The sequence below is a fragment of the Tamandua tetradactyla genome, chromosome 13, assembly GCF_023851605.1.
Source record: "Tamandua tetradactyla isolate mTamTet1 chromosome 13, mTamTet1.pri, whole genome shotgun sequence".
In the NCBI taxonomy this organism is placed as follows: Eukaryota; Metazoa; Chordata; class Mammalia; order Pilosa; family Myrmecophagidae; genus Tamandua; species Tamandua tetradactyla.
The window spans coordinates 89,651,937-89,675,799 of record NC_135339.1 but is presented as its reverse complement, the minus strand read 5'-3'; the positions used below and the strand labels follow the sequence as shown (position 1 = coordinate 89,675,799).

Here is a 23,863-nt window from a genome sequence, read left to right as displayed (position 1 = left end):
TTGATGTCAGGTAGCTCTCTGCTGATCACCAATTCACTGGATATTGATTCGACCCAACCTGAAAGGCTCTGCCAATGGCAGGGTGTCACCTGCTTGCATGGAAGAATGTTCGCTGCACACCGTGCTTGGCAAGCAGCTCACAACACCGGCCAGGTAGCCATCACTGGCTCGTTTTGAAACACACGTGCATCACATGGACACAAACAAGAAAAATTCAGAAATGAGGACAACCAAAGTTAAAGGTGAACCATTTTTGTGTGATGGGTCTGGGTTTTATTTTATGGATACATTTTTTCATTTTTATTACCTTCAGGAGCAATCACAATAAGAAAATGTATATCTCATTTAAAAAGAGCATTCTTACAGTTTTTCTTGGCCCAAGACTCTATTAGAGGCAAAGTATTAATACCGAAGCCTGCAGAACAGGCAGCCCCCATGGCCACGTGCGGTTCCCACAGCTTCTCTGGCTGCCGCAGAGAGGACGGAGACTTGGAAAGTACACGCAGGGCAGTCAGGGACTGGACACACCCAAAGGGGTAATTTCAATATATAGCCTGCAGACTGCTGAACCAGGACTTCGTCCTCTTGTCCATTCTCCTGACCAGAACAAAAGATGGGAGCCGAAGCGAGGAGGGCACCGTGATGTGCAGAACAGTGGACCCATGGTAAGAGGTCTGCAAGGTTAGGGCGTGGCCCAGCTGAACCAGGCTGGACTTTAATTTGAATTACTGGAGTCCTTTAGGAGCAGACAGAAATGCAGAAATAGAGAAGCTGCCAGAAAAAAGCCAGAGTCAGCCGAACCTGGAGGAGAAAGGAGAACGCACAGCCACATGCACTGTCACATGCCAGAGGGGCCTAGGGCTAAGGACCGCCAGCAGCCAACCCCAGAACGCCAGTCTCTGGGGAGAAAGCATCATCTTGATGATGCCTTGAGGGGGGACAACCCCTAGCCTTAAAACTGTGAGCCAACACATCCCAGTTTTTAAGCCAACCCACCAAATGGTATTTATTTCAGCAACCGGTAAACTAAGACAGAGGCTAACTACTAAATCATGCAAACCGGCAAGGAGAGCTCAGGAGGAAGGGATCCGGGAAGCTGTCCTGATATGATGGGGACATACCAGGTGAGCCACCAGCGACTCAAGAATTATCACAAGACGACGGGCCCGAAAGCTAAACCGGCAGTACCAATTATGCTTTCCCATTCTAACTTAAAGTGAATCAATTAAACGGGGGAAAAGAATGAAAGAACTTGGTGGGCACCTAACTTCTCAGACCTCTGTGTTCAAATTTCAGCGCTGACCATATGAAATGCTTAATATCAACACATGTATTTCTTGGAGTTCTGTGAAATTATCCTTTTCAAAAATTAATTACGCTTGTTATGTTTCACCTAATCAGACAAAAAGGACTGTTATTCTTCTTTAATCATTTAACTAGACAAAGGAAAATTGATACTAAAAAAAAAAATTAGCATCTCTGGCAATGAATCATCGGATCTAAAGGTTATGCAGGCAGGAAGGAAAGGCATTTTTATTAAAATAAGATATGCATTATATGGTCCCTCCCCTCTCCCCTTATCTCTTCCCTAATTCAGTGTACCATATTGAATATATAGGATTTCCCAAGATAAAAATACTTCTACTTGAATTATAAAAGTGTCACACTCACAGTTTATGGAAAATAATTCTGCTCAGCTTCTCATCAAAATTACACTGGCTGGCACAGTCTTCAAAATAAAACCAGTGTAATGATTTAAAATCCAACCGGGGGGATGTCATGGGAAAACAATGGATGAAAGAACAGGACATGAGGGTGTGACCCTCCCACATCTGATCACTCTGTTCCTGGTTAAATCCCTGAAAAACCCTGGGCACGAGTGACTTTCCCACTCTCCGGTTCCCTGACTGCATGATGATATATTTACTTGGGTGCTTTTGAAATCCTACTACACATGAATTCCTTGATTTCATCAATACATACCTGAAAATAATGTATTGCATACTAAAATTCTGCAGAATACTTTTAATGAAAGTTTGTGATCATTTGAGATAATGATACTGGAGTTGAATTTTTTTTTAATTGCGTATGGAATCATCCTTTTTCACACACTTGGTAATGCTACAGCACTAGCCGATGTGTTGCTCAATAAAATTTGTCCTAGACATATTTAAAGGTCCAGTCTCGTCCTCTCGGGCCCTAACTCAGGCTACTTGGTATTCCGGTTGCAATACCAATTCTAAATGAAGGCTTTAACAACCCTTTCCATCAACCTAGTCGATAGATTCAAGGAATAGCTGCAGAACCCATTTCACAAAGGCACACGTTTGCACTGGCTTCAGCTACATCTACAAATGTCACAGCAGCCCTCCTGCTGGCCACGCTCATCCCTTCTCTCTCCATTCCCTGGGTTATGAGGCTCTGCTGCTTCTGTTTTCATCTTCTCAGAGTCTTTTCCTTTCAGGAATGGTGCCTCCCTTACAGAAAGGACAAGTCACTGCTGGGGGGTGGCTGTGGGATGTATGTGGGGTAAGCGACGGTTTTCCCTGAGGACCTGCAAAGCATTTAAGATACAATCACTTTATGATATGGCTCATATTTTAAAACTTCAACTTCTGTTTGAGACCAAAGGGGGAGATGTTTATTTGCTGCAAAATTTATATTTAGGTTAGTGCATTATCTAATTTAATTTGTATTAAATTTTGAACACCATAATTACATGGAGTCTTGAGTAGGGCATGAGATCTTGTTTGTTTTTCCAGGTTAGTGTGATTCCCCAATATAGCCCAGAGTAATTCGGGTAGAGAATAAACAACTATTTGCAGAGTCTCCTTAAGGGACTGAGGAGAAAGAAGGAAATAGTCAACTTTCCCATATGGGGAATTCCTGAGATTCTAGCAAGCAGTGGGGACAACCAATTCAATAGACTGAGCCCAAGATCTTGGGGTTCACCCCTATGAAATTTATTCCTGCAAAGGCTAGGCTAAGCCTACTGAAAATTATGCCAAAGAGTCACCCCCAGAGAACCTCTTTTGTTGCTCAGATGTGGTCTCTCTCTCTAAGCCCACTCAGCAAGTGAACTCACTGCCTTCCCCACTACGTGGGACATGACTCCCAGGGGTGTAAATCTCCCTGGCAACATGGGAGAGGGCTCCTGGGATAAGCTAGGACCTGGCATTATGAGAATGAGAAAGCTTTCTTAACCAAAAGGGAGAAGAAAGAAATGAGACAAAATAATGTTTCAGTGGCTGAGAGATTTCAAACAGAACCAAGAGTTATTCTGGAGGTTATTCTTATGCATTATATAGATATCCCTATTTAGTTTATGGAGTATTAGAGTGGCTGGAGGGCAGTACCTAAAACTGTTGAGCTGTGTTCCAGGAGCCTTGATTTTTGAAGCCAACTGTATAACTATATAGCTTTTACAACGTGACTGTGTGATTGTGAAACCTTGTGTGTGATGTTCCTCGTAAAGGGTACAGACAGATGGGTAAAACAAATTAGAATAAAAAAATAAATACATAATAGAGGGGTATAAAGGGTAAAAAAATGGGTGGATGGAAATACTAGTGGTCAATGAGAGGGAGGGGCAAGTGGTATGGGATGTATGAGTTTTTTCTTTTTTCTTTTGATTTCTTTTTCTGGAGTGATGCCAATGTTCTAAAAATGATCCTGGTGATGAACACGCAACGATGTGATGATACTGTGAGGCACTGATTGTATACTACAGATGGACTGTATGTGTGTGAAGATTTCTCAATAAAAATATTTTTTTTAAAGTGGCAGCCACTTTTGTTCTCTAGGATTACAAGAAAAGCTAAGCCGATGGCCATTTCTCCTTCAAGGAGAGAGAGACACCTAAGAAGGAAAGCCCTAGAAGGAAGTTAAGCCAAAAAAGGTGGTTTTTAACCGAGAGACATGATTCAGGCTATGGAATCCCCAATTACATGAATCAATTAATTTCCTTCTTTCTGAAGTGAATATGAGTTAGGATTATGTAATTTGCAATCAAAAGAGGCCTCGATGCCACAGAAGCTTCAAAAGAAATCTACAAAAATGACAGGAAATGCTCTTATGATGCCATTTCACAGCAAGGCACAGATAAGCCTATGTAGACCTCATGTCTTCAGCTCACTCGGGGAGGGCTTGCTTTAAGCTGATCTGCATTAAATCCCTTTCATCCTTCCTAGAACAGATTCTCTCTGAAGGGGTTCCAAGGATCTCTGGCAGCTGCACGGGGAGCCCATTTCAGATCCCAGAGAAAAGCCAGTGGGCATGGGATATAAGTGGCTGAGCTACTGAAACACAGACTTGACATGATTGTGCCGTCTGCCCATCCTTTTAGGAAGCTTTTTCATTATTTGTCTTAATGGCAACCATGGTGGTGTGGGGAGGATCACAGGTGAAAGCATGAGGCAGTGTGCTCAGCAAACCGAGGGGATTAGGATTAGTGCATACGCCACTGTCCATCTGGATGACACAGCAGTTATTATTTTTTCCCAACCATATGGGCAGCTGCATGCAGTATTTTCCTTCTCGGTATTATGTAACATCCATGGACACTAGCGCTTTATCTGCACTGACACCAAAAGCCAACCAACCAACAGCACCCACTACATAGACAGCATGTGGGAAACACTAGACAAGGGGACTACCCAGAAGGCTGTCCAAAAAGAAAGAGCAAATGAGAACCGGGATCCAAAAAGACAAAAACTAGTTAGAAATGGAAGGTGGATACATGTGGAGAAGGCGTCCAAAAGGTAGAAGATGAAGGGGGAAAATGCCTATCAGCGCACCATGGCTGCTCACACACGTATCCCACGACGATGCTGGGCAGATACTGACATGGCAGTTCCGAGGAGGACAGGACTTCCAGGCAGGCTCAGGAGGGATGCTCCACCTCAGTGTTTATGTATTCTACATCTCTGCCTGCTGCTTCACTGGGGCCTCCGTCCACGCATGTGCCTAGGCCAAAGTCCAAGAGATGACACTTCCATTCCTCGTTCTCACCATCCACATCAGACCCAACACCACGGTCAAAGCACCCATCTCCCCTCTCAAAACTCTGTCATCAACAATGGAGCCCGGTGGCTCGACTGGAAATGATTCTGTCCCCTCTGCCCGCAGGACATTTGACAATTCGGGGTTTTGACACTGGAAGAGAAGATGCTTCAGGCACCTACTGGGATGAAGCCAGCACTGCTGCTAAATATCCCCCAATGCACAATTTAGCCCTCAGGATCAAGAATTATGCAGTCCCAGGGCAGACAACGGTGACTCAGTGGCAAAGTTCTTGCCTGCCATGCCAGAGACCCAGGTTCGATTCCCGGAGCCTGCCCATGCAAAACTAACTAAATAAATAAAATAATTATCCAGTCCCAGGGGTCAACACTGCCAAGGTGGAGACCCTGTTCTAGCCCCACCCCCATCATCTCTTATGAATTATGTGACAGCCTTTTGCCCCTGCTCCTCTCTTAGCTTCTCCAATCCACTCTGCAGACAGCAGCCAAAGTCACCGTCTCAGAACCAGAGCTGACCTTACCCTCTGCAGATCCTGGATACAGTCCCCAGCTCGGCCTGGCCACCCTGACCTGCCTCTCCAGGCCTATCCCAAGACCTTCATTCTCCCCCCTGCTCACTCTCTCCAGCCCCACTCACTGACCTTTTCATTTCTCAACAGCAGCAAATGCCTGCAAGCCGCTCCCTGCAGCCTCCACCATCCCACACTTTCTTTGACGTGGACTTTCAGCGCTGTTTGCATGTTGCGTCTCAGAGAAACGTTCCCTGGACCCCCAAACCACTTCCTGTCCCCCCATATAACCTGCCACCCCAACCTTTACATACCCTTAAAATGACTTGGCACAGTAAGCAATTCATGTCCGTGATTGGCTGTAAAACCCTTATTACAATCTACAGGCAAATGTTTATGGGTGTGGTTAGTTTTTTAATGTCTGACTGACTCACTCAAATGTAATCACCCTAAGGACAGAAACTTTATCTGTATTATTCAACTTTCACCCCTAGCATCTAGTACTATGCTTGGCCCACAAAAAAAAAAAAACACAACATATTACTAAATTAATTTCTTAAAAACTGAATAATGAAAGGATACACAGGTGATTCAGTGGTAGACTGCTCGCCTTCCATGTGGGAGGCCCAGTTCGATTCTCGGCCCATGTGCCACACCCCCCATCCCCTGCAAAAATAATAATAATAATAATAATAAAAAACCCTGAATAATGAGGTGATAAGTATAAAACTGTCTATGGGACCTGCTCACTCTCCCAGAAGACACTCAAGAAATCCTGAAAGAGAGTAGAGAAAGAGAGTTAGGCTTCACTGCCCTGTTGGCAGGAAGTAGAGCCTAAGACGGAGGCCACCCACCTGGAAGGGACGCAGGAGACAGAGAGCTCTGGTGGCCACACCCTGGAGTGACAAGGAGGAAACTGCTCCCAAGCCGTAAAGCCGTGTGGTCAGAAGTTCCTTCTACCTGGGACCCCGACCCCCGCAGGCAGGGTGGTGAGACAGCAGGGCACCCCTGGAACGCTGCCACCCAAATTAAAGGCTTATCCTCTGACACAGGTAGAAACAATGGGACAACCAAAACCAAGAAAAGTGATCACAGATGTAAGGAAAGACAAACCCTCTCCATGATTCAGTAATGAAATCATTCACTGCAGGCTTTAAATGGTGAAAGCAAAAACCCAGTATTCAACAACAGAAAAAGAGATTAAACACACGGATTCAGGTGTGTGTTCTCAACTGTCATAGAACCATTATAATTATAATTATGACTGCATTTCAATACGGAGAGGTGCTGGGGAGCTAGTGATAAAATCAGAGGAAAGCCGAAGTTATTGACATTGTATCCATAAAAATTCTAGTGCATGTGCACCAGAACTGGTAAGAATGTAAATGTTCACTTTCCAATGGAAAGGATTTTCATTCCTGTGACTGCTGCAATGATGTCCAGTGTGCAGTGCAAGCAGTGATGAACTGCTGCAATGGTGTCCAGTGTGCAGTGCAAGCAGTGATGAACTGCTGCAGTGGTGTCCAGTGTGCAGTGCAAGCAGTGATGAACAGCTGCAGTGGTGTCCAGTGTGCAGTGCAAGCAGTGATGAACTGCTGCAACGGTGTCCAGTGTGCAGTGCAAGCAGTGATGAACTGCTGCAACGGTGTCCAGTGTGCAGTGCAAGCAGTGATGAACTGCTGCAACGGTGTCCAGTGTGCAGTGCAAACAGTGATGAACTGCTGCAACGGTGTCCAGTGTGCAGTGCAGTGATGAACTGCTGCAACGGTGTCCAGTGTGCAGTACAAACAGTGATGAACTGCTGCAATGGTGTCCAGTGTGCAGTGCAAACAGCAATGAAGACAAAGTCAAGGAGAGAGTGGCATCCATCCAGGAAGCCCTAACTGAATAGCCTTGCCCATGAGGTAGGATCTTGCCTTCAGGGAAGCAGCCAAGATTGTGGAAGCACCAAGGAATGGTGGCCAGAAGAGAGAAATCCAATGTTAGGAAAATGTTCTGCAAGTTCTAAGGGGAAGAATTTGGAAGTGTCTAGTGGGTTCAGATGTCTTGGCTAGCGTGTGGAACCACTAGCAGTCTACAAGCCAGAAAGCAATTTAAAGGAAGTCTGAGCCAGAAAGGTTTACCGACAGCAAGCCATAAAATATTGCTTCATCTTCTTCTGTGTTGCATGTGTGTGTGTGTATTTTAGGGAAAGTGGAGTTGTTGATTGTATTAATTGTTCCAGGAATGTGATAGATACAAGAGATGTGGTTTCACTTGCAAGTCTCTGAACTTCTGGGTAGAGGGTAAACTTGTTGAACCAGAATACCCCATAATATGGGGTAGCTGAGGGCCGGCGGCTGGGGTGACACCAAGTCCTGCACCAGCTCAGACTCACATCCTCTCCCCAGTGACTGCTGCTTACCTAGCAACCTAAGTGCTCTCCATGCTGAGTTACTGCCCTGCCTGGGGACTGTTCAGAAATGAAAACTCTTAATCCACCTCCACACCTACAAAGTCAGAATCTTCATTTTAACAAGACCCAGGTGCCCTGTGTGCACACTTAGTCTGAGAAGTGCTGGTCTACAGCTCTTTGTGTTTCGGGTTGACCACGGACACCTGGTTCAGAGCCCACATCCTCTCCAGCCCTCCCTCAACTACTACCCATGTGGATGTCTATATGACTTCCAAGCTTAACTTGTTTCCTTCACTCCCTAAACTCTGGGACCTCCCTCTCCTCTCTGTGTCAGTGAGAAAACTCTCCAGAAGGCCAAGTCTGCTGCCAATTCTCAATCAAGTGTAGCCATTTCCTTCAGGGCTCACCTCACTTGTACACCAATCCTCAGCAACGCAAAATTCTGATTCAACATGTGTGTCGTGGTCTCCACCCAAACCACTTCATGCTTGTCCACAGCGACGACGAGAGACTTGCAAGTGAAGCCGTGGTTCATGTTTATGGCATTCCCAGACCAATTAACACAATCAGCAACCCACTCCACTTCCCCACCCCAAAAGAACGAAGACAGTATTACTATAGCTTACTTTCAGTAAACCTTTCTGGCTCAAAAGGTTCTCCAATTCTCTTATACGGCTCCACTGTCTGTGACAGTTTCCCAGTCTCAGGCTGGCTCTCTCAGGGCCAAGCTTCATCCCAGCTGACAAACTTGAATTCACCAGAGCTCTCTTCTCCTTACCTACCTTGGCTACTAATCCTCTGCCAAAAGAAACAAGTTTGCCTAAGCAGATGGCTTCTGAGAGTACCCATGTGGCTCTCCAGTACACTCAACATCACTGGGGGCCAGCTCAATCTCACGACATATCGAAACAAGTAGAACCCCAAGAAGTCCTGACAATCACACTTAGCACAAATGGTCCAGCTGTCAGGGACCCAGATTCAGACTCAGGCTAGTCCCAACAGATTTGGTCATGGCTTTAACAGAACCTTAGAGCTCTAGGAAACCCAGATGCCTCATGGCAAACCAGAGAGGGTCAGCCCAGGAGACTCATTTCCTGTTGATTGAAATGAAAGCCAGACACTATCTAAATACCCTAAAATAGAAAAGTGGTGAAATAAGTTATGATACAACCATGAGGTAGACAACAAGTAAGCTTAAAACACATCCTCCTGAAAAAATTGAAGGAAATGTAAGTGGCAAAAATGAAGGTTGTAAAAGTACACAGACAGATGGACAGACAGATAGGCAGACACACTGAATATACACAATGACTTTAAACGAGGAGAGGAAGCATTTATAAAGAATAAAATACTAAGCGTCAACTTGGGCAGGTGAGATGACATGTGACTCTTATTTTTCTTAATTAACTTTTTGGTATTTTCCACATTTCTCGCACAATCACATATTACTTTTAAAACTGAGAGGAGGTCACAGTAATTGTGTGCTTAGTTTAAAGATGGAATGAACCCGATATTACCTTCTTTCTTTATGGAAATCTTGAACACAACACGTAAAGTGGAGGCAGCCAGGACCCAGGGGGAAGGGCAGGGACCAGGCTGCTGCCAAGCAAAGTGAAACCTGGAGTAGCTCAAAAAGTTACGGAGTGAGACCCAATCCCTCATTTTCAAGGAAAGCATACTTTTTTTTAATTTTTATTAGTCATCATTCCTAATACACTCAGACTGTTTTTCCTGAGGGCAGTAAAATTCTAAACTTACAAATTTCTGAGAGGTAGGCTGGGCTCCAGATGCTAGCTTGGAAATAAAGAAGAAGCAACAAAAAGTTGTGAAATGGAGGAATTTAGACCAAGATAAAAGGCAAATAAATAGAGCTCCTTTCCAGTTAGGACTTTTTTCTTTGCATTTTTTTAATTGAGAAATCTTCACGCACATGCATTCTATACACGGTGTACAATCAGTGGCTCACAATATCATCACGTAGTTGTGTCTTCATCCCCATGACCATTTTTTAGAACACTTGCATCACTCCAGAAAAATCAATAAAAAGGCAAAGAAAAGAAAATACTCACACATGCATATACCTTACTGCTCCCTCTCACTGACCATTAGAGTTTGCATCTACACAATTTATTTTACCCTTGTCCCCCCTGTTATTTATTTATTTTTCTATCCAAGATATTATTTTTAAGGAAATGAAACCTGTGCCTTGTGGGGAGCAGGAACCACCCCACCTCCTGCCAACTCCATCACCTTCAGACAGAGCAGCTCATTCTCAACACAGTTCCCTCCCATGGGAGCCCAAACACAGTTCCCTCCCATGGGAGCCCATGGGAAGTAGCTGCACCAGATGGTTAGAAGGGAAAGAGACAGGGAAAGCCGCTCCCAAGGAACAGCTTCACAGAAGGAACACAATTCCACATGCCCCTTGTGTGCCAACCTCACCTTGGGGAGGCCTTGAATTCAATTAATCTTCACCCCAGTTCAATCCACATGCCAGTAGGGAAAGATGTCTGAATGCTAGGGGCTCGGGGCTGCATGAGACAGTGGAAGAGATGGAAAAGACTTATGGTAAGACTTTCCTACTAAACTGAAACAATGGAAGAAACCAAGAAGAATGGGGAAAAAGCAGTTTTTCAAATGCAGGCTGAAAATCCATTTGCCATTCATGAAATAAATAGAGTGACTGTCGACCAGCAATTTCTGTTAGTGAAAACATTATTACAGTACAGACTAAAAAAGACAAGACTAGAACCAAAAATGGTAAAACATATCACATAAAATGAGGGTAATAACGTGTCAACAAAACATTTTTCAGATATATATACGGCACACACACAGACACATACAAACACAGAGTAAGGATATATTTCTTATTGTGGGTCATGGTCAAAGCTTCCCTCTACAGAGAGCTCTGGAACTCTCAGCCCACACAGAGGAGCACCCTGAGACTTGGGAGCACTCCCTGAAGGACAGATTATCCACAGTGTGGTGAGTCTATGCAGAAACACTCGGATGCCCAGAGTAGGGGCCAAGGCCATGAACTTGACCCAGGGCAGCAGTCTGGCAGAGCAGAGAGAAAGAAGACATTGCATCCACATTTGCTGCAGTTTCCTCTCCCATTTAACATGAAAACCTGCCCAGGTATTCTCCCACGTGCATGTTTACTTGCTTAAACTAAACGACCCTGGTAAAACTGTGTTCACAAATCAAGTGGAAAATGGCACTGGGAAAAGATATGGTTTTGATACCACGTTTATATGCAGTAAATTATTATCTGAAACTCCTCTTGCCCCCACCTTCATTGGGATATAAAATCCCTTGGCTGTCTCTACTCTGCAAGGCGGATGTAGCAGTGGGTTCAGTTCTAGGAGGGGACTGCAGAGCCTGGGCTCTCACGAACAGAGAAGTCCTGTTGGGTCACCCTCGATCACGACACAAAGGCGAAGAGAGCAGACTGATGTCCAGGGTGCCAGGAAGGGCACGCAATCATCTCGAAAGTCAAACACCAAGCCAGGGCCTCTGGTAGGATACAACTTTAAGCCCTAAGAACCAGCATGGTCTTTCTCACATTTTCACTATTTAAGATGATTCATCCCTTTTCTCCATTTTCAAAATTACAAAACTTAAAAAGTTAAAACCACAAAGGCGAAGGTCACGTTATAGGAACCCTTAAATCTCAAACACTGAGAGAGCGCCTACTATGAACTAAAGGGATACAAAATTAGCAGCAAGGGAGGTGACATTTCAAATAAAACCCAGTGGATCTTTCTGACAGCTGAAAGCTGTACATCAATGAATGCACGTCACTGAACTCAACTGCGTCTTACAAGGAAACACACACTGAAGAAAGGTCTTCCAAGTCGCCAAGTCACTAAATGATCTGCCGAAGAGAGAGGCAGACACGAGTGAAGCCCAGTCAAATCTAATAATATAAGAATAAATTTAGAAATCCAAAATTATTTCTGAGCTTAATACTTCCTGTAATTTTAATCTATTCTTACACTCCACACATGTCTATTTTTCCAAAATGCTACAGAATTCAGTAGTAAAAGTACTGAACATGTTGCTAATTTTAACCTTGGAATACGAAGGCAGATTCAGGAAATATCAAGTTGCCTAAATAATCAACCTAAAATTCTTAATATACATGCCACATGCCTTTCTCTACAGATCACTGATTTTTTCTAACAACTTGGTGTAAGGATCAGGAAATGACACCAAATCCAATGGCTCTGCCCTACAGCTGCACTGCCTTTGAGACAAAAGGAACAACATGACTTTCTTCATGTTTGGTTTCTTTGATTCCACTGGTCACCGCACTCACACAAGTTTCTTCTGAAAACACGTACATCACTGTTCCAGACCGTCTGGGAAAACTCTAAAGCTGGAAAATCACTCTCGCGAAACATTTTTAAGACAATAACCATAAGGATGTTTTCTGAAATTATACAAGAAAAGCACATTAAAAAAGGAAAATGACAGCAGAGGCAGCTACGAAGAGTAGAAAAGTAAATGCTCCAAGTTAATCATTCGGAAGATTCCTGTTCTTTTAAAGAATGAGTGCAGACAGCAAACTACATGGTAAATGCACAGCGCCTCCTGCAATAAAGAATAAGCCAGCCCCCCACAGAAACTGCCACTAAGAGGGATGCCGAGAGCCTGGGGACCCCTTCCCCACCTTGGTCCCTCCAGGAGTGTCCTCTGAACAGTCCGTCAGACCTCAATGACCTCAAGGCACCTTCTTCCGAAGGCCGGTAAGAAGTCACGAGAGGTGGGGGGAATGGTCAGAACAAAGGAGCTCGGCTCCCTCTCTCTTTGGCACAGGCAAGATCCACTGCAGGACCCACACCAGTTCCTCGGCCAAGCTGGAGGGCTGACAGCCACACCGGGGCACTGCCAGCCTCGGCCACCCACATCTTCGGAGATACCCAGATGCCCTGACAAGTTCAGTGTAAAGCATTATTCTCACCCACCTCCCTTTACTTAGATGAAGTTCAGGCAGAACCTCTCCTTGCTGAGAAGCAAGGAGATAAGCAACACAAGTGCTCAGGAGCCCCTGGGGAGGCAGGAAAGAGGGATGTGCGCTACCCGTGGGGCAGGAGCACATTCAGTGCAAGCAGACTCTTGGGGCTCCCCAGGGTGCCGTCCCCAGGCCTACCTTCACTCTGACCGTCTGGTCGGACACGCTGCTCATCATGTCATTGATGGATCGGAACAGCTGCAGCAGCGACTCCACAAAGTCGGCCTCTCCTTTGTTCTCGTACAGTCTGCAAAGAAGCACAGGGAGCACGCTGGGGACCTGCCAGACCACCTCACCCCAAGGTGGCTCCTGCCTCCCCAGTCATTGAGCCCGCTGCCTGGGTGACAAGTTAGAATGGGAGGCAATTTCCCCAACATCCATGAGACATGGAGGCAATTTGGAAACCAGATGAATCGGGATCACTCAACTATGGATATTTACATTTTTCACATTAAGGAAGCTGATTTTTAAATGATAATACTTATTGCTTTTCTCATTGTAATGTAATGCATTTCAGAAATCTGGACAACACTGGAATACATAGAAAAGAAAAGAAGGCAGGGGAGGGGGAGGAAAAAGGGCAGGAGGTGAGAAGAGAGAGGAGAATGGAGGGAGAATGAGAAAAAATTCAACTCTAATCCCAACTCAAAGACATTTCACTATTAATATATCGGTGTATCTCCTACCAGAGTGTTTTAAACTGACAATCCCAAAGACATTTAATGGCCTAAATTTAACACAAGGTCACAACCATTTGAAACTGACACTGTAAGAGCAAATTCAAAATTATTTAAGTATAGCATAAATTCATCTATATCAGAACTAGTGGTAACTAGACAGATTTTCTAAGGGTGGAACATATTCAACAAAAGGATAACAACATTGGTTGCATGTATGCAAATATATGTTGCTAACTGTAAATAAGCGTCACCTATAAATTATTTATTAGCAGTTATTTCAAGTGTCTGTGTTACTGAAAAACAATGCATTTGCATCTTAAAATGCTGCAACTCAGATGTTTTATAAATACAAACTAGTTTTCTGCCTAATTAAAAGTACACCATACCTGAAAATTTGTGTACAATAGAAAATTTTGTAAACTGAGCGATAATTAATTACCCTAGAGGTAATCTTCAATTTAAATGAGTTCCTTTGTAAAGCAAAGAATTCTGTCAAAAATGAAAAATTGCAACCTAATGTTAAAAAGCGTTCTCAGGACTTCCTGGAAGATGGCGGCTTAGTAAGACGCGCGGATCTTAGTTTCTTCTCCAGGACACCTACTAGGGGAGTAGAAACGATACAGAAAGCGCCCAAAGCCACAACAGAGATAAAAAAGACAGCGTACCCCATCCTGGAACGACTGGCTGGCTGAGAGAAGCAGCTCGGGTGAGATCGCCGAGGCGCGCGGGCCTTACCGGGCGGGGTGGCAAGCGGCCAGAGTTACTCCCTTTCTCCTTCCCGGGCCAGCTGGGAGAATTGGAGAGGTGGTCCCCTGAAACCAAGGCGGATGGTGCCCACACCACGCGCAGCCCCCGGACCAACTGAGAAAATTGGATCGGAAACCCCCAGGCCGCGGAGAACGGTGACGGGTGCGGGAGGCCCCTTCCAAACCCGTGACTCCCGGGGAACGTGCACTCTCTCGGTCGGGCCGCTGCCGCTGGCGCCCTCCAGCCACGCTTGTTGCCCAGGGCCGACTAGGAAATTCGGACGGGCTCTTTCCCTGGCTGCGGCGACCAGCAACCCTCCCTGCGTTCGGACCCCGGGCCGGCTCAAGCCGCTTCGGCTAGCGAACCCCCAGGACGGCGAGAGTTTTCCAAAGTTTAAGGTCCCACAGCACTTTTTACTGGTGGGACCCGCAGACAAACGTGTGCCACGACCGCCACCTACTGGGCAGGATAAGAAAAACAGAACCCAGAGATTTCACAGAAAAATCTTCCAAACTTTTGGATCCAATACCCAGGGAAATCTGTCTAAATGCGCAGACGCCAACAGAAGATAAAGGATCAAGCTCAAATAATTGAAAATCTGGCCCAGTCAAAGGAACAAACCAATAGTTCAAATGAGATAAAGGAGCTGAGACAACTAATTCTAAATATACGAACAGAAATGGAAAACCTCTTCAAAAACGAAATCGATAAATTGAGGGAGGACATGAAGAAGACATGGGCTGAACATAAAGAAGAAATAGAAAAACTGAAAAAGCAAATCACAGAACTTATGGAAGTGAAGGACAAAGTAGAAAAGATAGAAAAAACAATGGATACCTACAATGATAGATTCAAAGAGACAGAAGATAGAATTAGTGATTTGGAGGATGGAACATCTGAATTCCAAAAAGAAACAGAAACTATCGGGAAAAGAATGGAAAAATTTGAACAGGGTATCAGGGAACTCAAGGACAATATGAACCGCACAAATATACGTGTTGTGGGTGTTCCAGAAGGAGAAGAGAAGGGAAAAGGAGGAGAAAAACTAATGGAAGAAATTTTCACTGAAAATTTCCCAACTCTTATGAAAGACCTAAAATTACAGATCCAAGAAGTGCAGCGCACCCCAAAGAGATTAGACCCAAATAGGCGTTCTCCAAGACACTTACTAGTTAGAATGTCAGAGGTCAAAGAGAAAGAGAGGATCTTGAAAGCAGCAAGAGAAAAACAATCCATCACATACAAGGGAAACCCAATAAGACTATGTGTAGATTTCTCAACAGAAACCATGGAGGCTAGAAGACAGTGGGATGATATATTTAAATTACTAAAAGAGAAAAACTGCCAACCAAGACTCCTATATCCAGCAAAATTGTCCTTCAAAAATGAGGGAGAAATTAAAACATTCTCAGACAAAAAGTCACTGAGAGAATTTGTGACCAAGAGACCAGCTCTGCAAGAAATACTAAAGGGAGCACTAGAGTCACAACCAAAAAGACAGAAGAGAGAGGTATGGAGAAGAGTGTAGAAAGAAGGAAAGTCAGATATGATATATATAATACAAAAGGCAAAATGGCAGAGGAAAATATTATCCAAACAGTAATAACACTAAATGTTAATGGACTGAATTCCCCAATCAAAAGACATAGATTGGCAGAATGGATTAAAAAACAGGATCCTTCTATATGCTGTCTACAGGAAACACATCTTAGACCCAAAGATAAACATAGGTTGAAAGTGAAAGGTTGGGAAAAGATATTTCATGCAAATAACAACCAGAAAATAGCAGGAGTGGCTATACTAATATCCAACAAGTTAGACGTCAAATGTAAAACAGTTAAAAGAGACAAAGAAGGACACTATATACTAATAAAAGGAACAATTAAACAAGAAGACATAACAATCATAAATATTTATGCACCGAACCAGAATGCCCCAAAATACGTGAGGAATACACTGCAAACACTGAAAAGGGAAATAGACACAAATACCATAATAGTTGGAGACTTCAATTCCCCACTCTCATCAATGGACAGAACATCTAGACAGAGGATCAATAAAGAAATAGAGAATCTGAATATTACCATAAATGAGCTAGACTTAACAGACATTTATAGGACATTACATCCCACAACAGCAGGATACACCTTTTTCTCAAGTGCTCATGGATCATTCTCAAAGATAGACCATATGCTGGGTCACAAAGCAAGTCTTAACAAATTTAAAAAGATTGAAATCATACACAACACTTTCTCGGATCATAAAGGAATGAAGTTGGAAATCAATAATAGGCAGAATGCCAGAAAATTCACAAATACCTGGAGGCTCAACAACACACTCTTAAACAACGAGTGGGTCAAAGAAGAAATTGCAAGAGAAATTAGTAAATACCTCGAGGCAAATGAAAATGAAAACACAACATATCAAAACTTATGGGATGCAGCAAAGGCAGTGCTAAGAGGGAAATTTATTGCCCTAAATGCCTATATCAGAAAAGAAGAAAAGGCAAAAACGCAGGAATTAACTGTTCAATTGGAAGAACTGGAGAAAGAACAGCAAACTAATCCCAAAGCAAGCAAAAGGAAAGAAATAACAAAGATCAGAGCAGAAATAAATGAAATTGAAAATATGAAAACAGTAGAGAAAATCAATAAGACCAGAAGTTGGTTCTATGAGAAAATCAATAAGATTGATGGGCCCCTATCAAGATTGACAAAAAGAAGAAGAGAGAGGATGCAAATAAATAAGATCAGAAATGGAAGAGGAGACATAACTACTGACCTCACAGAAATAAAGGAGGTAATAACAGGATACTATGAACAACTTTACGCTAATAAATACAACAATTTAGAGGAAATGGATGGGTTCCTGGAAAGACATGAACAACCAACTTTGACTCAAGAAGACATAGATGACCTCAACAAACCAATCACAAGTAAAGAAATTGAATTAGTCATTCAAAAGCTTCCTAAAAAGAAAAGTCCAGGACCAGATGGCTTCACATGTGAATTCTACCAAACGTTCCAGAAAGAATTAGTACCAATTCTCTTCAAACTCTTCAAAAAAATCGAAGTGGAGGGAAAACTACCTAATTCATTCTATGAAGCCAACATCACCCTCATACCAAAACCAGGCAAAGATATTACAAAAAAAGAAAACTACAGACCAATCTCTCTAATGAATACAGATGCAAAAATCCTCAATAAAATTCTAGCAAATCGTATCCAACAACACATTAAAAGAATTATACATCATGACCAAGTAGGATTCATCCCAGGTATGCAAGGATGGTTCAACATAAGAAAATCAATTAATGTAATACACCATATCAACAAATCAAAGCAGAAAAATCACATGATCATCTCAATTGATGCAGAGAAGGCATTCGACAAGATTCAACATCCTTTCCTGTTGAAAACACTTCAAAAGATAGGAATACAAGGGAACTTCCTTAAAATGATAGAGGGATTATATGAAAAACCCACAGCTAATATCATCCTCAATGGGGAAAAATTGAAAACTTTCCCCCTAAGATCAGGAACAAGACAAGGATGTCCACTATCACCACTATTATTCAACATTGTGTTGGAGGTTCTAGCCAGAGCAATTAGACAAGAAAAAGAAATACAAGGCATCAAAATTGGAAAGGAAGAAGTAAAACTATCACTGTTTGCAGACGATATGATACTATACGTCGAAAACCCGGAAAAATCCACAACAAAACTACTAGAGCTAATAAATGAGTACAGCAAAGTAGCAGGTTACAAGATCAACATTCAAAAATCTGTAGCATTTCTATACACTAGTAATGAACAAGCTGAGGGGGAAATCAAGAAACGAATCCCATTTACAATTGCAACTAAAAGAATAAAATACCTAGGAATAAATTTAACTAAAGAGACAAAAAACCTATATAAAGAAAACTACAAAAAACTGCTAAAAGAAATCACAGAAGACCTAAATAGATGGAAGGGCATACTGTGTTCATGGATTGGAAGACTAAATATAGTTAAGATGTCAATCCTACCTAAATTGATTTACAGATTCAATGCAATACCAATCAAAATCCCAACAACTTATTTTTCAGAAATAGAAAAACCAATAAGCAAATTTATCTGGAAGGGCAGGGTGCCCCGAATTGCTAAAAACATCTTGAGGAAAAAAAACGAAGCTGGAGGTCTCGCGCTGCCTGACTTTAAGGCATATTATGAAGCCACAGTGGTCAAAACAGCATGGTATTGGCATAAAGATAGATATATCGACCAATGGAATCGAATAGAGTGCTCAGATATAGACCCTCTCATCTATGGACATTTGATCTTTGATAAGGCAGTCAAGCCAACTCACCTGGGACAGAGCAGTCTCTTCAATAAATGGTGCCTAGAGAACTGGATATCCATATGCAAAAGAATGAAAGAAGACCCATCTCTCACACCCTATACAAAAGTTAACTCAAAATGGATCAAAGATCTAAACATTAGGTCTAAGACCATAAAACAGTTAGAGGAAAATGTTGGGAGATATCTTATGGATCTTACAACTGGAGGCGGTTTTATGGACCTTAAACCTAAAGCAAGAGCACTGAAGAAGGAAATAAATAAATGGGAACTCCTCAAAATTAAACACTTTTGTGCATCAAAGAACTTCATCAAGAAAGTAGAAAGACAGCCTTCACAATGGGAGACAATATTTGGAAATGATATATCAGATAAAGGTCTAGTATCCAGAATTTATAAAGAGATTGTTCATCTCAACAACAAAAAGACAGCCAACCCAATTACAAAATGGGAAAAAGACTTGAACAGACACCTCTCAGAAGAGGAAATACGGATGGCCAAGAGGCACATGAAGAGATGCTCAATGTCCCTGGCTATTAGAGAAATGCAAATCAAAACCACAATGAGATATCATCTCACACCCACCAGAATGGCCATTATCAACAAAACAGAAAATGACAAGTGCTGGAGAGGATGCGGAGAAAGAGGCACACTTATCCACTGCTGGTGGGAATGTCAAAGGGTGCAACCACTGTGGAAGGCAGTTTGGCGGTTCCTCAAAAAGCTGAATATAGAATTGCCATACGACCCAGCAATACCATTGCTAGGTATCTACTCAAAGGACTTAAGGGCAAAGACACAAACGGACATTTGCACACCAATGTTTATAGCAGCATTATTTACAATTGCAAAGAGATGGAAACAGCCAAAATCTCCATCAACAGAAGAGTGGCTAAACAAACTGTGGTATATACATACGATGGAATATTATGCAGCTTTAAGACAAGATAAACTTATGAACCATGTAATAACATGGATGGACCTAGAGAATATTATGCTGAGTGAATCCAGCCAAAAACTAAAGGACAAATACTGTATGGTCCCACTGATGTGAACGGACATTCGAGAATAAACTTGAAATATGTCATTGGTAACAGAGTTCAGCAGGAGTTAGAAACAGGGTAAGACACTGGGTAATTGAAGCTGAAGGGATACAGACTGTGCAACAGGACTAGATACAAAAACTCAAAAATGGACAGCACAATAATACCTAATTGTAAAGTAATCATGTTAAAACACTGAATGAAGCTGCATCTGAGCTATAGGTTTTTGTTTTGTTTTGTTTTGTTTTGTTTTGATTTTACTATTATTACTTTTATTTTTTTCTCTATATTAACATTCTATATCTTTTTCGGTTATGTTGCTAGTTCTTCTAAACCAATGCAAATGTACTAAGAAATGATGATCATGCATCTATGTGATGATGTTAAGAATTAATGATTGCATATGTAGAATGGTATGATCTCTAAATGTTGGGTTAATTTCTTTTTTTCCGTTAATTAAAAAAAAAAGAGAAGGGATAATTGGAGCTGAAGGGATACAGACTGTACAACGGGACCGGATATAAAAACTCAGAAATGGACAGCACAATACTACCCAATTGTAATGCAATTATGTTAAAACACTGAATGAAGCTGCATGTGAGGTATAGGCTTTTTGTTTTTGTTTTTTTTGTTTTTTTTCTTTCTATTATTGTTTTAATTCTTATTCTGTTGTCTTTTTATTTCTTTTTCTAAATCGATGCAAATGTACTAAGAAATGATGAATATGCAACTATGTGATGTTATTAAGAATTACTGATTGTACATGTAGATTGGAATGATTTCTAATTGTTTTGTTAATTCTTTTTTTAATTAATAAAAAAAAAAAAAAAAGCGTTCTCAAATAAGAGTTTGCCTAAAAGGTGCATCAACCAATTAAAATCACGGAGTTATGAACTCCTGCTTGCAGGTGGGATGGAGCGGCACGTGCAGACTGGTACAAACACCTGGACAGATTTCAAGCACAGTCATTTTGCCCCATCAGGTCACGTGCCCTATCATGGCAATACGTGGTACGGGTGGCTGAAAATCCAAATGATAACCTCTGAAAGACAGAGTGGAGTTTTTTATCAATCTTCAGAGAAAATTAAGAGATTGGAAAAATGCCAGTGACAGGAGCCCCTGATAACAAGACAGACTCTGAGCTGGAAATCCTGAGGACCAGGGCAGCCCAAAAGTAGGACAAGTGTCCCCAAGGCTACCACACAGCCTTCGGCTAAGCACAGTCCCCACTGGACTAAAGTGGTCAACCCTACTTTCCCTGCCTACTAGAGCAGAGGACAGCAGAAAGATCAATGGTCTCTGGAGGAAAATCTCATCATTTGGAGGCTCTATGGTTTTTCATATACATATTCCTGCATACAGTCAAAAATTACTAGATCAAGCAAAAGACAGGCCGACATGACCAAATTAAAGCAGAAAAAAAAGACAACAGGAACAGACCCACAGATTGTCCAGATATTGGGGTTAACAACAAAATCATCAAAATAATTACAATTACAGCATATTTGAAATACAGAGGAAAAGATGGAGGAACCAGAGAGTAGGGATGGATAATTTCATAAGTGATATGAATCTATAAAAAAATCAAATGGAAATTTTAAAATCTTTAAAAATACAATATTTAAAATTAATAATTCATTAGACGGATTAACTGCAGATTAACTAGCAAAAGACAGAATTAGTAACTTGGAAGACAGTAAAGACAGAAGAAAAGAAAAGGAAAATACTTAAAAGAGCATTAGCTTTATGTAAGGTACAATGAAGAGGTTTGAAATGCAAGGAATTGAAGTTTCAGAAGAAAAGGATACAAGGGGGCAAACACAACATTAAAACAGGCAATGGCTGTGAATTTTCCGAAATTGATGAAAGACATCAACCCCAAAATTCAAGAAGCTCTGAGGACTCAATGTAGTCTAAGGAAAAAGAAAAGCATTCTTACATAATTCATAGTAAAAATACGAAGAACCACAGAAAGAGAGAAAAACCATAAAAACAGCCAAAGAAAGCCAAACAGGGCTCCCTCAAGAGAGTAACAATAAATCTAAAAGCTGCCTTCTCACTAGAATGATGGAAAATGAAAGAGAATAGAATAAAGTTTTTAAAGTGAAGGAAGGAACCTAGAACTATATATTAAATGGAAACATCCTTCAAAACCAAAGAAATAAATTGTTTACATACATATAAAACATATAGCAGAGCTATACTTAAAAAAAAAATTCTACAAGACATTCTTTGGACAGAGGAAAAATTATCTTGGAAGGAACTATGAAATTGAAAGAAAGATAAAAAACAATGGATAAATGTTAAAAATAATGAAAGCTAATGGCACAAAATTATATTAGTAAGGTCTGATGGGATTTTAAATATATGTATGTAGATTTAAAACGGGTGACAACAACACAAAAAGGATGAAGGCATAAATTGAGTTAGGGAATGAGAAGCTAAGACTTAAAATATACAGGGTTTCTATTTGAAATGATGGTGAAGACTTTGGAAATGCATGGTGGCGATGGATGCATAACACTGTGAACACAATTAACAGCACTGAAGTATATAGCTGGGTACGATTAAAGGGGAAAAGCTAGATTGCATATATGTAACAGGATAATTTTTTTTCAATCCATGGAATTGCACTACACAAGCAGTGAACCCTAAGTTAAACCAGGGACTTCAGCTAACAGTACAATTGTAAAAATGTGCTATTGTCAATGGTAACAAATGTTCCACACCAATGCAAGGTGTTGGTGATGGTGTGGTATATGAGAACCCTGATTTTAAGCATGCCTGTTCTGTAAACCCAAAACAAATTAAATTTTAAAAGATAGCATAAAAGAAAAAAAGGGAACTAACATGGATAGTATTACTTAATTAACAGAAAAATGGAAGGTATAAGACCAATATATTAGTATATTACCTTATATGTAAATACTCCATTAGAAGGAGTCAGACTGGACAAAATAAAAAAATGTACCTATATGCTGCTTACAAGAGACACATCTTAATTAGAAGGACATAGATAGGTTGAAGGGAAAGGAATGGAAGGTATTCCATGCAAGCACTAACCAAAAGACAAAGAGGGACATTTGATTTTAATAAAGAAGTCAATCCACAAGGAGATCAGAATTCCAAAACTGTATGCCAACAAGAGCATAGCCTCAATATGTACAATGCACTAGTGAATCTTTGTTATATTTAAAATTCTCCCAAGAACCTCTCAAGATGCAAAGGTAATAATCAATTTCTTTGCCACTATCAACATATTTAGAACATTCAAATGGTTCATTGTATAGCAATACCTCTGAAGTGTCTTTTAGTAATGAGGGACCATTGGAGAAGTCTCTAGAATCTCATCTCTTGGTTTTACCAAGTAATTCAGGAAAGCCCCACACCTGACCCACCACGAGGTGGAGGACGGGCTGAGGAAAGAACCCAGAGGCATTCTGGTAGATACATAGGTGAGCAAAACCCACTCATCACTCCTTGGTCTATTTGAATCCTGCAAGGATTCCCTAACAAGGAGCGACAGCATCTTTGCCTATTAACTACATTCCATTTTTGCAACCCAGGGAATAACAACAAAAGGACAGATCTGCAACAACTTATTCATGATCAATAACAAAAGCATTCACCAGGCTGATCCCTGATGACAGCAGAAACTCCACAAAGCACAGGGACAGCAGAAGAGCAGCCCAGCGGTAACTAGCTTGAGTCACTGGATTCAGGCCAGGTGCAGGAGGGGTCTGTTTTCTGGTTTTCTTGATCCAGTGATCCACCCACACAGAACAGAGACAAACAACCCCAGAGAAGCGCCCCTGGCTGTCACAAATCTGCCACTGGGCTCCCCAAGAACCAAATATTTTTGGACTAGTGCTTTTCAACCACTGTTCTCACTTCAAAACAAAATGAGCTTTCTAAACCAACCAAAAAGGTGTGGATTCACTCAGCACAGGCGGTAGTGGGGAAACTGCAATAAGCTTCGATACCTTCGTCTCCAAAGTTCCACCTCTTTGTCCTTTGGAAGAATAATTACTGTCCTGGATCCTAGAATTTGACAAAGCTACCATATTATATGAAAACCCAGCATACTATTTTGAAAGAAGAAAAAAAGAAA

General features: G+C 41.7%; 1 protein-coding gene across 1 annotated transcript in view; it reads right to left on the bottom strand.

Moving 5' to 3' along the window:
* The window catches only part of DOCK1 (dedicator of cytokinesis 1), a 564,538-nt gene that overhangs the window by 398,581 nt on the left and 142,094 nt on the right, over window positions 1-23,863 (bottom strand). Inside the window, exon 23 of the mRNA XM_077126402.1 lies at window positions 13,084-13,192. Within this exon, the coding sequence (XP_076982517.1) occupies window positions 13,084-13,192 (109 nt within the window). The remainder of the gene's footprint in view (window positions 1-13,083; window positions 13,193-23,863) is intronic.